This window comes from Ananas comosus, linkage group 11 (assembly GCF_001540865.1).
Source record: "Ananas comosus cultivar F153 linkage group 11, ASM154086v1, whole genome shotgun sequence".
Taxonomy (NCBI): domain Eukaryota; kingdom Viridiplantae; phylum Streptophyta; class Magnoliopsida; order Poales; family Bromeliaceae; genus Ananas; species Ananas comosus.
In genome coordinates, this window is record NC_033631.1 from 6,335,623 (window position 1) to 6,349,897 (window position 14,275).

The window sequence follows — 14,275 nt, forward strand, 5'->3', positions numbered from 1 at the left end:
ATTGGTTAGGTGCAAGCCAAAGCGACCCTAATTAAAAGAAATAATAATTTAATTTACTTTAAAGTAGTGCTTCCAGATATTTTCATGTTAATCATGCAGCATTAAGTCAGATTAATTTATTGCTTCAACTGTTTGGGTGCAAGCCAAAGCGGCCCCGATCGGAAGAAAAGATAAGTTAATTGCTTTAAAGAAGTGCATGCAAAAATTGCACCATAATATTATGTTTAGTCTGCTCCCAAAGGAGGTCTAGACATGAAAGTACATGGGTGGTGTAGGATGGTAATTTTCTTATAACTCGTTTGGAGAAATTTGCCTGGTCAAAGCTAACGATTTTTTCATATGAAAATTTGAAATTATCAAGACCTACAAAAAGGTTTAAATTAGTCTCTGATAAAGAGATTGCATATTTATGCTTATAACTCCGCTCCCAAAGGAGGGGTTGTGATGTCATATAAAGTATATGCGTAAGGAATGATTGCATATTTATGCTCAGAACTCTGCTCCCAAAGGAGGGGTTGTGATGTCATATAAAGCATATGCATAAAGAACGAAAAATACTTATGCTTATAACTCTGCTCCCAAAGGAGGGGTTGTGATGTCATATAAAGTGTATTTTTCTAATTTTGGTGTGATAATTTATGATGTGGTATTTTATTGATAAAGCATGTATTTTATTTTTCAGCTATGACTCCATTTTCTGTTCCTATTGGTGAATATGTTTCTATACTTATATGGTTCTAATTATTCGGAGTGGAAAGAACAGATCATGTTCATTTTGGGCTATATGGATTTAGATTTGGCACTGCACGCTAAACAACCACCTAAGGTAGTGGGGCCAATGAGTCCACAGCAGAAATTCGCGCAGGAAAAGTGGGAGCGATCCAACCGCTTAAGTTTGATGCTCATAAAGTCAAGGGTATCAAAAAGCATGAGGGGATCAATCCCAGAATGTGATAAAGCCAAAGACTATCTAAAGGCCATTGAGGAGCAATTTGTCAGCTCCGATAAAGCCTTGGCAAGCACCTTAATGAATAAATTGTCTTCCATGAAGTACTCCGGAAATGGCTCGATTCGCGAGCATATTATGGAAATGCGAGATATTGCAGCGCAACTCACCGCACTTAAAGTAACCATCTCTGATTCATTCTTAGTGCACTTTATTTTGAACTCTTTACCATCTGAATGCGGACCATTTCAGATCTCTTATAATACACATAAAGATAAATGGTCAATTAATGAATTGCTGACCATGTGTGTGCAAGAGGAAGGCAGATTAATACAAGAGAAACAAAATGCAGTAAACTTTGTTTCTTAGAAGAGACAAATAAAGCGTGCTAAGAATAGCAAGGGCAAGTATGACTCAAAAAGAAAGAACAAGAAAGTTTCATCTGGTTCACAAGGCCAATCAAGTAATTAGACTCCCAAGTGCTTCTTTTGTAAGAAAAAGGATCATATAAATAAGGACTACCAAAAGTATTAGAAATGGCTCCAGAAGAAAGATAAATTTCTGGTTTTGATGCATGAGTTGCATTTAGTTTCAGTTCCGTCTAATACTTGGTGGATTGACTCTGGTGCCACATGCCACGTTGCGAATTTCATGCGGGGATTTCAGAATCGGAGAAAACCCAGTAAAGATGAAGCAACTATCTATACAGCTGAAGGAAATCCAACTAAACTAGAATTTGTAGGAACATTTAGATTAGTTCTTTCTACTGGTCACATTTTCGATTTAGTTGATACATTTTATGTTCCAAATTTTTCTAAAGAATTTAATTTCTATTTTGAAACTTGTTGGATTGGAATATAGTTTTAGTTTTAATAATAAAATTTTTTCTTTATCCTATAAATCTCAGATAGTTGGCTCTTGTATTTTGGAAAATAATCTATATAAAGTATTTTTAGATGATTCATTTAGTGAAATCTTTTTTACCATGCACGAAAATGTTGGATCAAAACGTGGCATTAATAATGAAAGGCCATCCATATTGTGGCATAAGAGGTTAGGACACATCTCAAAACAGAGAATCTAAAGATTAATTAGAGAAGGCATCTTAGATGATTTGGACTTCTCTGATTTTGGAATGTGTGTGGACTGCATAAACGGAAAGCAGACCAAAACCTCTTCTAAAGGTGCTAAAAGATGTGATGGAACATTAGAGTTGATTCATACCGATATATGCGGACCTCTTCCTTTATCAAATACTGGCCATAAATATTTTATCACATTTACTGATGACTACTCTCGATATGGCTATCTCTACTTGCTTAAAGAAAAAAACTGAAGCATTAGAGCCTTTAAGGCATATAAGGCTGAAGGAGAGAATCAACTCGAGAAAAGAATAAAAGTAGTCAGATCAGATAGGGGTGGTGAATATTTTGGTAGACAAACAGATAAAGGCCAAATCCCTGGGCCTTTTGCTCAGTTTCTAGAGCAGTGCGAAATTGTTCCACAGTACACCATGCCAGGAACACCTGATCAGAATTGTCACGCCCCGGAACCGGCGGAGGCCCTCCCGGTAGCGTGCCCAGACCCACCATATGTCAACACATATAAGGCGTCTACAATAAAAGCGGAAGTAAAAGCAAGTAATAAAACAAGTAGATGAAGTGAAATAACTAGCAACTAGTGATATCAGAGCAAATATAGTTCTATCATCTATACCAAGGTAAAGAAGTAAAGCTAGACAGTGAAAGGAGTCATAAGAAGTACAATATCTGTCTCAAATGTACAAAAATAGTGGTCTCTAGTACCCAGGCAAAACACTCAACCTCTCGCAAAACAAAACATAAATCGAGAGGTGGACCACCTAGCGACTCGTCCTCGAAGGAAGCTAGCTCGAAGCAACTCCCTTCCCGCGATCCCTGGCCTCACCCTGCGTGGAAGGCTCTGAAAAATATCGAGAAAAAGAGGGCGTGAGAACTATAATTTATAGTTCCCAGTGGGTAATTACTGACCTCAGCTCTATGCACCACTAGGCCCCAAAAGAAAAGGGTAAGTACTATAAGCAATAAAGAGAGTAATAGCAACAACAATACGAAAGCATAATTGAAGAGCTAAACTGCTGTATCTCAAATAAACATGATGTTCTGGTGATGTACATCTACGCTATCAAGAGATAATATGTCCAATGCATAAAGAGTAAGCTCTAACCAAGCAACCGAGTATACTACGATGCAACAATGAAATCGGCATGTGTGCTATATGTACCAATGCTATATCATGAGCATGTCAAAGTAATCCAACTACTAACCCTATCTAGTAGTGATTATTCATTCTCAACACTGTGTCGATTTCCGTTTCCAATTAAGAACCCACCCAAGGTAGTCCAGCTTGTGCCGCCTAAGTGCCTGTGGTAGCCCGACATTCCTACTCTTGGAATGTGTCTGTCCCACTCGACCCCGTAGGCTTCTCAATACCGCACGAGCGAACATTAGTCGCATAGGCCAACTCCGGAGTGCCGGCTTGTGGGGAGCGACCCTCACAAGCATGTGCGAATGAGCACAAATGGCAAACAAGCAAAGTCACTGTCTCAAGTATCCAATCCTCATGTCTCTAACATGGTATAGTCACTAGCATCCCGAAATCTATTCTCAAAGTGAGTAATGGGAAATCACCACACTGCTTAGTGCCTCTTTATGAAACTTAAGCTTCACAACTGGTATGTTTCAAGTAAGAATTAACATTAACGCTCGCTATTGCCCCGGCCCCAATCCTCTTCATACATTGGCCCAATCTCACATATCTCTAAATCTCTAACCTCTTAGCTTCAATAATCCCTAATGTCACAACTGGTATATAGTTTGAATGCATGAAAGCAAGGTTCGTTTTCATAATAGGGAGTAATTTCAAGTCTCAACTAGAATGCTAGCCACATATGCATCTCTCTACTATATAGAGTCCAAAATTTACTAAGCACATAACCTATCATCTTAAGCATTCTAAAATTCATATTAAATACATTTAACATGGAAATGCATGAATTTCTATTTTTACGAAACATATTTGCCATATATGACATTTCATATCATAGGCTAGGTCAAACCGCACCACCGTCGCGTAGGGTCTCAATTCGCCAAACAAGTTGTCCACGAGTCTCTAGATACCCTAAAAGTGATCAGCGAAGAGATCGAGAGTATTAGAACCATTTCGAGAGATCAACATTAACCTAGAGCAAAAATGCTAAAATTTACTCTAAGTAAAATTCCCCAAAGCAAAAGAAGCTAGAACCCTTCCAATCAAGCCTAGGAAGGTTCTAAACAATCGATTGGGTCAAAAGCCTAGATCAAAAATCCCAAAATAAACCCTAACATCAAATCTAGGGTTCATCTCAAAAACTAGCAAAACAAGGTCTAGAGGAGGGAAATGAGCAACCAACCTCCTTAGAAGCTCAATCCTAGCTCCAAGGTTAAGATCTCCTCCTATGCAAGCTCCAACAACTCCAAGCACAAGGAAAAGAGAGGTGAGGAAAGCTCCAAGTCCTCTAAAAGCTTCAATCTTCTTCTCCTTGCCTTCCTTCTTCTCCTTCTCCTCTATCAAAGGTGTGAGAGAGTTAGAGAAGAGAAATGAGAAGTAGAGAGGGTGAGGGGTCATATAGACCCTCTCATTGTAAAAATCAGCTAGGCGCACTCCAAAAATCACAAAATTGATCTAGCCCGAACTGGCAGTTTCTGCGCCAGAGGGACGTCTCTCCCAAGGGACGGCTCTCGCTAGGCCGAAAACGCAAGCGTTCGGGAACCGTTCTCCCTGCGACGGATCGTCTCTACACTGCAAGGCGTTCGGGAACCGGTCTCGCCCTGCAGGGGACCGGATTGCCACTAGGCTGCTCAACACTGTCACTTGAGGGACGCTCGTCCTTCAGGGCGGTCCCAGAGTGAAATACTCTCAGGACTTGTCAGATTACCAGTTTTCGGAATCATTTGCGTGACGCGGAACATTACTACGACCTCCACCAAGTTGTGGAAGCTCGAAAAACATCCAAACACATCGAACCTCGCAATTTTCGCAAAAGTCCAGTGTGTTTACAAGAAAGTGTTGCTGCAAGAAGTTGAACCTGCACATTTAATTGATAGTCCAGGAGTATGATCTAAGTAATTCACTCTCGATATCATTGTGAGATGAGGCACTCAAACTGCATGTTATCTTAATCGGGGTCCACTAAGGCTGTCCTACAAGACTAATTTTGAGCTTTGAACAGGTGCAACTAGTTTAAAGACATTTTCATCACATGTGGGTTGTCAACTGTAGGCCCAATGTATATAATCACAAAAAAGAAGTGGATCCTCGAAACCCATATCAGGGATATCTTTATTGTTATTTTAGAAAGATCCAAAGGGTATAAGTTTTTACTAGTCCATCCTTTCTATAAAAATTTGCATAAAACTAAACAGCTCGGTTTATTGAGGATATGCATTACGAGAGTTATGAACTTGATTCATTAATTTGAGGAAATTCAATGACATATTGGATTCTTGTACATGACAGATCACTATTATCTTTCACGATTTGAGGGTTCTTATTCCAGTAAAACAACAAGTCGTTTTTGGACACAAAATGATGTGAACCTATATTGAAATTCTACATCAACGATGCACAAATGGAGTAATCCACATCAGATGTATCAAGTTGATAATCCAATAGCATTTAAGAGATCTCAACAGAAGAAAGCCGGCTATATCTATGATTATATATCTAGCTTTATGAAATGAGCCAGAGTTTAGATCGATCTCTCTAGTTTTCGGAGCTATAAATACAGTAATTACAGAATGTAACAATTCATGAATTGATGATTTGAATTCATGACTCACAATAAGGATGGAATCTTGTGATTATCTATAGGAGTCAAACCCGTAGTTCAGTGGTTATAAAATCAAATAGTTCACAAAGATAACATAGAGATATACAAGGCCCGACCTTGATGGCGAAAAGATTCACTCAAAAGAAGGTATTGACTATAAAGAGACTTTCTCTCCATGTATCAAAAAGAATTTTCTGTATTACTTATGCTCTGGTTGCTTCATTCGAATGCTGAGCTACACTAGATAATGTCAAAATTCTTTTTTAAATGGAATCTTTATAAGAGTGTTATATTGAATCAACCTGAATGTTCTCGCAATAAGGAAAGGAGGCATTTGGTATTCAAATTAAAGAAATAATATATGACTAAAGCAGGCCTCCCGACAATGGTATTTAAAATTTAAACAAACTATTTTGACCTTTAGTTTTAAGGAAAATATTGTTGATCAATGTATTTATCTAAAGGTTAGTGGGAGTAAAATAATTTTCTTAGTCCTTTATGTTGATGATATTTTGCTTGCCAGTAATGATCTTGGGCTATTGCATAACACTAAAGAGTTTCTTTTCCAAAATTTTGAAATGAAAGATTTAGGTGAGGCCTCATATGTTCTTGGTATTGAAATAAAAAATGATAGACATAAAGGTTTACTCGGTCTATCTCAAAAGGCCTACATAAAGAAAGTTTTGGAAAATTTTGAAATGCATAATTGTAAGCCCAGTGTTGCTCCTATCCAGAAAGGGGATAAGCTTAATGCTTTACAGTGTCCCAAGAGTGAATTAGAAATTGAACAGATGAAAATCTACCCTATGCCTTTATAGTTGGTAGTCTTATGTATGCACAGACGTGCACACGTCCGGATATTGCTTTTGCCGTTGGATTATTTGGTAGGTATTAAAGTAATCCAGGTATGGAGCAAAGGGCCGGCACCTGGATCATATACAGATCGTATTAAAAGTATGGGTTTGATTAATTCTTTCGATATATAAAATTGTAATACTTATTTTCTTTCAATAAAGTTAAAGTTTAATGCAGCTGTATTAGACCATTTAATAGCATAAAGCTTCGCCTATTAACGAATGAACATACAGTTTAAGTTCATTCATAAAGTTTTGCCATATAAAGTACTCGGCTAGGAGGTGAAAATGATACGGTAATTATGGAAGGAAATTTTGTTATGAAGAGGTGGACCGCCATAGTTCCTATCATTGTAGTCTTTTAGTTTGAGCTAAATATTAAGTGAGTTTTAAGGTATTTGACCATAAAGTTTTCAGTAATGCGCAATAAAGATTGGAGTATAGAAAATCCGTTAATGGAATATGATTAATATGAGCCAAGTGGGAGATTGTTAGGATTTCCATATATTGTGGCCCAATTAATCATATTTAATTTAGGATTTGCTATAGATAAAGATCAATCCTAACAGATTTAGAACTACTTGATATGGCATATTTTATCCCTATTCCATCTATTTTAAATTTAAATAAAATCCTAATCAGACTTTGATGGGAAGTCTATTTGGGCTCTATATAAAGGGTTATTGGTTCTGCCACCTTCTCATACGCATTCTGGTAAAGAATTACCATCGGTTCCACACCATACGGTAGAATGCCTGAGATAGGAGGAGAAACCAAATCACCCAAGTTCGGTTCGTGACTTTCAGATCATAGCCGGACTTCACGCTTCTACAAATTGATCAGGAATTTCTTCTCTATGGCGCTCTATGAGTTATTTGTCTTATTTGATCCTGGATTTTGGTATGTATTTAATTTGTTTCGTATTTTACATACCTTGAAATTCTATCAAAGACCACCTCAATGCTTTCTTCAATTAATCCACCGTACAAAAGTAAAGGACTAGATAGGATTACAAGAAACTCTCTCTCAGGAGCTTTCCACATTTTTATTTCAATTAGGATGTCTACAACGAAACTCATACGAGGAACCTCCAACAATAAGACTCTAAATCTAAAAGATTAATTACAAGGGTTTATATAACCCTACAATTTTAATTCTAGTAGGAAATGATCTCCGCCTTCCATCTGAGCCCGATTTACATCTAGCCGTCGATATCCTCTTAGGAATCCTCTTTAAAGTGATCCTGAATTATCCCTAATCTTTTGGAACAATATTAGATCCAATTAGAGTCAAACTCTGTATATCGACTCGCAACATGTCTTACATAATCCAACAATTCTCCTACTTAAAGACATGCACCGAACACCAATTTAACAAAAAATTGGAAGTTTTGCCAAACTCCTACTCTCCTCATGTAGCTCTAATACCAAGAAAAGTAATGCTCCAATTGAACTTCTCTCGAGTCACCGGCTTCATCAAAATATTTGTTGGATTTTCATTAGTATAAACTTTTAACAGTGAGATAAGACCCTCATCCACCACATCTCTTAAAAGTGATAGCTAATATCAATGTGCTTCATCTGGGAGTGAAATGCCGAATTCTTTGCCAAGTGTATTGCACTTTGACTATCACAAATTCACTCCTAACACATCTTGCTTCACCTTCAATTCTCCTAGAAGCCATTCTAACCAAATAGCTTCCTACAAGCATGTGCAACTACTATGTACTCCGCCTCTGTCATCGACAAAGCGACCACCGACTGAAGCTTCGATTCCCAACTAATAACACCACCGTCCATAGAGAAAACATAGCTCGTGGTAGACTTTCTCCTGTCTCTATCTCCTGCAAAATCTGAATCCACATATCCGATGCACTCTAAACCCACAGAATCATAATAGAGTGAGAAATCTGGAGTGTCCCTCAAATACCTAAGGGTCCACTTCACTTCATTCTAATGTTCACAACCTGGATTCGCTGTATACCGACTTACTACTTCCACTACTTAAGCATTGTCGGGTCTCGTATACAACATGGCAAATATAAGGCTTTCTACTGCCGATGAATATAGTACTCGAGCCACGCTGGCCTTTTCTGCTTCCATACTCGGTGATTGCTCGACCGACAATTTTTAATAAATAGGAAATGGGGTAAAAACTAGCTTTGCGTTCTGCATATTGAAGCACCACAGAACCTTCTCCACATTACCCTTTTGTGAAAGCCAAACCTTCCTATTCTCCTGTAATACTTCATCCTGAGCATTTTATTCACTGCTCCTAAGTCCTTCATATCGAACTCATCGGTTAATTGAGTTTTCAGGGTAGATCTCTGGCCCTTACTATTTCCCGCGACCACCATATTGTCGACCTATAATAGCAAAATATAGAAGCTTCCGTCATCATATTCGCAAAAATATGCACAATGATTCACCTCTAGCTTATCAAAATCCAAACGCACAATGAAGTAATCAAATTGCTTTTATCAACACCTTAGTGCCTTTTTCAAGACGTACAATAATTTGTTCAACCGACAAACCAAATGCTCTCTATCTCTTTCGACGAAGCCTTTCGGCTATGACATATATATCTCCTCCTCCAAATCACCATGCAAGAAAAGCTATTTTTACATCCATCTGCTCAAGCTCCAAATCCATGACCGCCACAATGGCCAAAACAACCCGAATAGTGGTAAGACGAACTACCGGTGAGAAGATCTCATCAAAGTCGATCCCCGACTTTTGAGCATAACCTTTCATCACCAACCTTGCCTTCCCCCTCTCCACATTCTGATCCATATCTTTTTTCACCTTAAATACCCATCGACATCCGATCGTGTTCCTTCCGTTTGGCAAATCAACAAGTTCCTAAGTCCTGTTCTTCGGAAGTGACTCCATCTTCTCCTCTATCGCACATTGCCTGTAATACCTGAGTTTCTTTTTAAAGGAGAATTCAAATTTTGAATTTGAATTTAAATTCTCTTATATATATATATAAGCTATATATATATTATGGTTTTGTGGAGACGAAGAGAGGATGGATTTGTCGTGAATCTATGACCGATTCAAGCAAAAAAGAATTGTGATTTTCATGGGTCGGCAATACCAAAAGCGCCGGCGCAGACCGTTCGCAAATCCGACGGACGGATAGTCCGAGATCGTGCGATCATCGAGAAGGGTCATATTTGGAAAAATGGTCCACAAAAATCCCCTATATTTTATGTATCAAATCATGCGAAATCACACATGGAGGTGTGTGCACGCGTTTTACATGCGCTGTGGAGGGCTAGGCTGCAAATTTTGAGAGATAATGGAATTTTTTGCAATTATACCCTCTTGTATAGAACTAGCAACTAGGGTTTCCTCGTCTAACCCTAACCCTAGTCTTTCTCCCCTCCTAATCGAGCCCAGCCGCCCCTTCTCTGCCAGGGAGGTGCGTTGTGTGCTTCCCGACCGCCAACGATCGAAATCTGGCTGGCTAACGCCGCCCACGATCGTCATCTACTTTTCTCTCTCTCCTTCTCTTCCTTTGCCATTAAACCTGTGAGCAACTACAGAAGGTCATGCCCCTTCTTTAACCTCACCTGCGGTACCCTGGGACTCCGGCGATCGCCCTCCTACGACCTCTGTCACCTTCGATTGCCCCGGAGTGCCACCATGCTCTATGTGGTCTCCCTAGTGCGATATAGGGCACAGGCAGCCGAGCCGCACTGTGCCGCCTCTTCCGCTGCCATCCCTAGTGAGCCCCCATCGTCACCCCCGTCCTTTCCGACTACCACATGTGTCGGAAGAGGCCAGTGAACTCGAGCCAAGCCTGAGTTGGCCTCGGGTTGGTCCCGCGTGGCCACCGCTGTCTCCCGCCGTCGGATGGTGCGCGCCTCGACCCCTCCCCTTTGAGCGCACCCCTTCTACCGCCGACGTGTGTGCCGCCGACCTGCCGGCGGCCAGCTGAAGCCCGTTTGCTCCCAGCAAGCCCAGTTATGGCTTTTTCTGCATGCCCTTCATTGTTTCGACGAACCGGGGCCATTTCGACATCTTCGAAGGTGAGCACCATGATCCCGAGGCTTCACTGATCACAGTACTCACTTTGTTCTCTGTCGGACAGACCCGCATCACTGTTTTCGCTTTCATCGCTCTCGGGGCACTTTCTTCACTGAACTTCGTCTTGCTCCTATGTGCTCCATAGTGGTTTGCTATGCTTTGAACGGTGAGCACGGCCTTCGCCTCTACGAGACCTGTCAGCCCATGCCTCGGTTGACCTTGAAAATGCTAGGATAGCGGTACAAAGCCCTAAACTCCCTTAATTTGCATGTAATACTGTAATTATGGTTTGTGGTAGGGGTTTTTGTGCAAATTGTTGCTTTGTGGCTGCTGTGGGTAGCGTGTAATCATGGTAGGTGACCTCTAGATTGATCACCCAAGGTCTGAAGCCTTTTGCGGAGACCGAATAACTATTTTGTATGTTTTTCGATGAAATCCTCCGACGGAATGCGGTTTCGATTGGTTTCACCCGACGCTGTTGGAACGCCTTAGATTTTGCCACTGAGCCTTGTTGGCTGGCCACCTACATTGTCTCGAGTGTTAGGAGATGACGAGTGAGCGGCGGAGGGTTCCGGTGTCAAATTTGACACTTTCAGGAACCTAGATCTGAACGATTATCCGATAATAATTATTTCGATGTGGAACTTAGTGTTTGCTGCCGGGACCCCAAATGGGTGTGTTTTGAGTCAGCGGGTGACTCGTGACATAAGTCGATGTGTTTTGGGACACTTTGTGGTTCCCGGTGACGCCCCTATGTGATTTACGGGACTTCCGGTGAGTTACGCGACTTCCGGTGGGTACTTCGATCCGAAGACGGTCTAGTGGTGCACACTCGGTGATGTTCCCTGTAATACACTGAACTCTTGCAAATTGCGGAGTTCGAGTGCGCGGGATGAAGTGTGGATCTATCCTACATGTTCTAAATGACTTGGACAAGTTTTTGACCAAGTTAGAGGATGATTGGAATGCTAAAAGTGAGAAATTGCATTGGTCTGCGAAAATCAGCCTTTTTTTGCTTGCTGTACCGGTACAGCATTTACCTTGTACCGGTACAAGCTGGCAGAATAGTGGCAGCAAGGCTATTTTGGTCTTTTCACATTTGATACCTATCTATTTGATCCCAACACGACTCTGGGACTTCAGTGGAGTGTGCTAGAGTGCAGAGGAGCTTCCTCCACCTTCTCTCTCTCTCTCTCTCTCTAGGGTTTTTCTCTCTCTACATAGAATTCGACGATTTCGCTCGTTTTCGTCGCAACGTTGGTTCTTCGCTGTTCGCAAGTGTCGCTGAGCCTTGGTGGACGTGTGAGGGAGTATTTTGGAGAGCTTTTCGCAGCTCTGAACCAGTGAGGTGCTGGTTGGAAGCTTGAGAAGGTTATCGACTCGATTTTTCCGTTATCGACATTCTAGTAATCGATTTGAGTATTGATTTCAGATTTTTGCTTCCAACTGTTTTAACCTGAGTTTTCAGCATGTAAAAATGAGTTAATTAGCTGTGAATTAACCTTCTTAGACTAGGGATAAGCTACTTTGAAGCTTAATTGGAATAATTAGCCATTTATGAAGCTATTTCGGACTATACACGGGTTATGCGATCGAATTGATGCAGTTTGGACTTGTTCCTTCGCAGCAGGTTCTCGAACCACTTGGAGTTTATTTGCTGACCTTGGAAGCTAGTTTAGAAGGTGTTCTAACCTGAGGTAAGCAAGAATTTCAGTTAAGAAGCTGAAACTGCAAGAATTCGACTATTATAGCTTATAATCGACTATATTGATGTCGTTTCGGAATTGTTCGCAACGAGAGGGTATTTGACCCTTGGACCGCCTTCGTGTGGCCTTAGAGGGCCTTCTGGAAGCTTAACGTGAGGTATTGAACTAAGCCAAAATAGGGATTTAAGCTATTCCTATGTACTAAGTGCAATTGCGCCGAAATTGGACGTTTCAATCGTGATTTGATACGATCTTTGTGCTTCGTGTTTAGCAGGATTNTTTTTACAGAGCCATCTACAGGAGAGGCTAGGGATCGTGGCAAGGGAGTCGCGTCTAGCTAGACTTTGCTAGGAGCGTGCTAGTCGATCACCTTGCTACTCGGGCTACGGCCGAGGGTGATGTCCATTGTATAGAGTGACTACCATTGTACAGATTTTTTTTTTGTGTACCCTGTGTTGTATATGAGTTGTAGATCCAGATGTTATAGTTCATACTTTTTCTCCTTTTGCTGAGATTTTGAATTGTATACTCTTTGTTCTTTTACTGATAGTATATCGACTTGTACATTGCTCTGATATCAGGATAGGACTCTCTTTGTTTTACTTCCTATCGACTTGCTTTCATCGTAGACGCCTTATATACTGCAGGTGTATGGCGGGTCTGTGCACGTACCGGATATGCTTCTGCTGGTACCCGGGCGTGATAGTGTAATATACTAAATCTGGGCCTATTGACAAGTTCAAGGATCGGAATGGCTTTTGGAACTGATCTACGACGCTTGATAGACCTTAGAAAGGTTTTGACAAGTTACTGAAGTGAGAAAGTAACTGGAATTGAAAAATTGCATCGTAAATGCATTATCAATTGCAATGTTTCGAATTTGGTCAATTGCGAAGTTCGAATGTGAGAAATGGTATGTGGAACTACCCTACATATTCTAAAGGGCTTAGATAAGTTTTTGGACAAGTTAGAGGGTGATTGGAAAGTTAAAAGCATGAAAATGCTTTGATCTGACGAAAATTAGCATTTTTCTGCTTGCTGTACCGGTACAGCCATCACCTTGTACCGGTACACAATGGCAGATGTGTGGCAGCAAGGCTATTTCGGTAAATTCATATGTTGTCTCTATCCATATCACCCCAGCACGACCCCTGGACCCTTGTGGATGATGCTAGAACTCTGAGAAGCAGCCTTGCACCTCTCTTACTCTCTCACTCTAGAAGTTTTCTCTCTCTACATAGAAATCAACGATTTAGCTCGATTTCGTCGCCTCGCTTGTTCTTCACTGCTTGCGAGTGTCGCTGAGCCTTTGTGGACGTGTGAGAGGGTATTTTGGAAGGTTTTTCGCAGCACCAAACCAGTGGGTTGCCGGTTGGAAGCTCGGTATGGTAATCGACTCAATTTTTCCCTAATCTAAGCTCTATTTGTAAGGACTGAGATTTTGACAGTGCAACTAAACTCTCTGTTGACGATATTTATGTGTGTAATTTAGTTACATAAGCACTCATCAAGTTTCAGGAGAATATGAACTAGAATGGAGAAGTTACGCGATTATTAGTTTTCACTTAAAGTGAATAGTAACCCGGTTTTTCGGTGAAGCCACGGAGTAGAGTTGGCTTTCGGCGCGTATCAGACTCCATTCATAGCGATCCAATAGCTCGTTTTGATCGGCTCGACTATTCTGGAACCAATGGCACTGATGGATTTTGGATCTGACGCATGGTTTTCGAGAAAAAAGGAGTTTTAACAAAAAGAGGGTTTCCGCTCTTTGCTATTCGTGCATTTTAAAACTCCTCATGCTTTGTACAAGTGATTTGGAGATGGGTGAGAGATGTTTCAAGTACCTACTGGTGGCAGGGAATTCAAATACGAGTTTGAATTAAAGG

At 40.7% G+C, this 14,275-nt stretch overlaps 1 protein-coding gene across 1 annotated transcript; it reads left to right on the plus strand.

Annotated features, from left to right (window-relative positions):
• Positions 785 to 1,315, plus strand: LOC109717112. The gene has a single exon (XM_020242788.1). It carries the CDS (start codon positions 785 to 787, stop codon positions 1,313 to 1,315), a length of 531 nt encoding a protein of 176 aa, XP_020098377.1.

What these genes read in the sequence shown, in the direction of transcription:
- LOC109717112 (XM_020242788.1), top strand. Translation starts at nt 785, where the DNA reads ATGGATTTAGATTTGGCACTGCACGCTAAACAACCACCTAAGGTAGTG.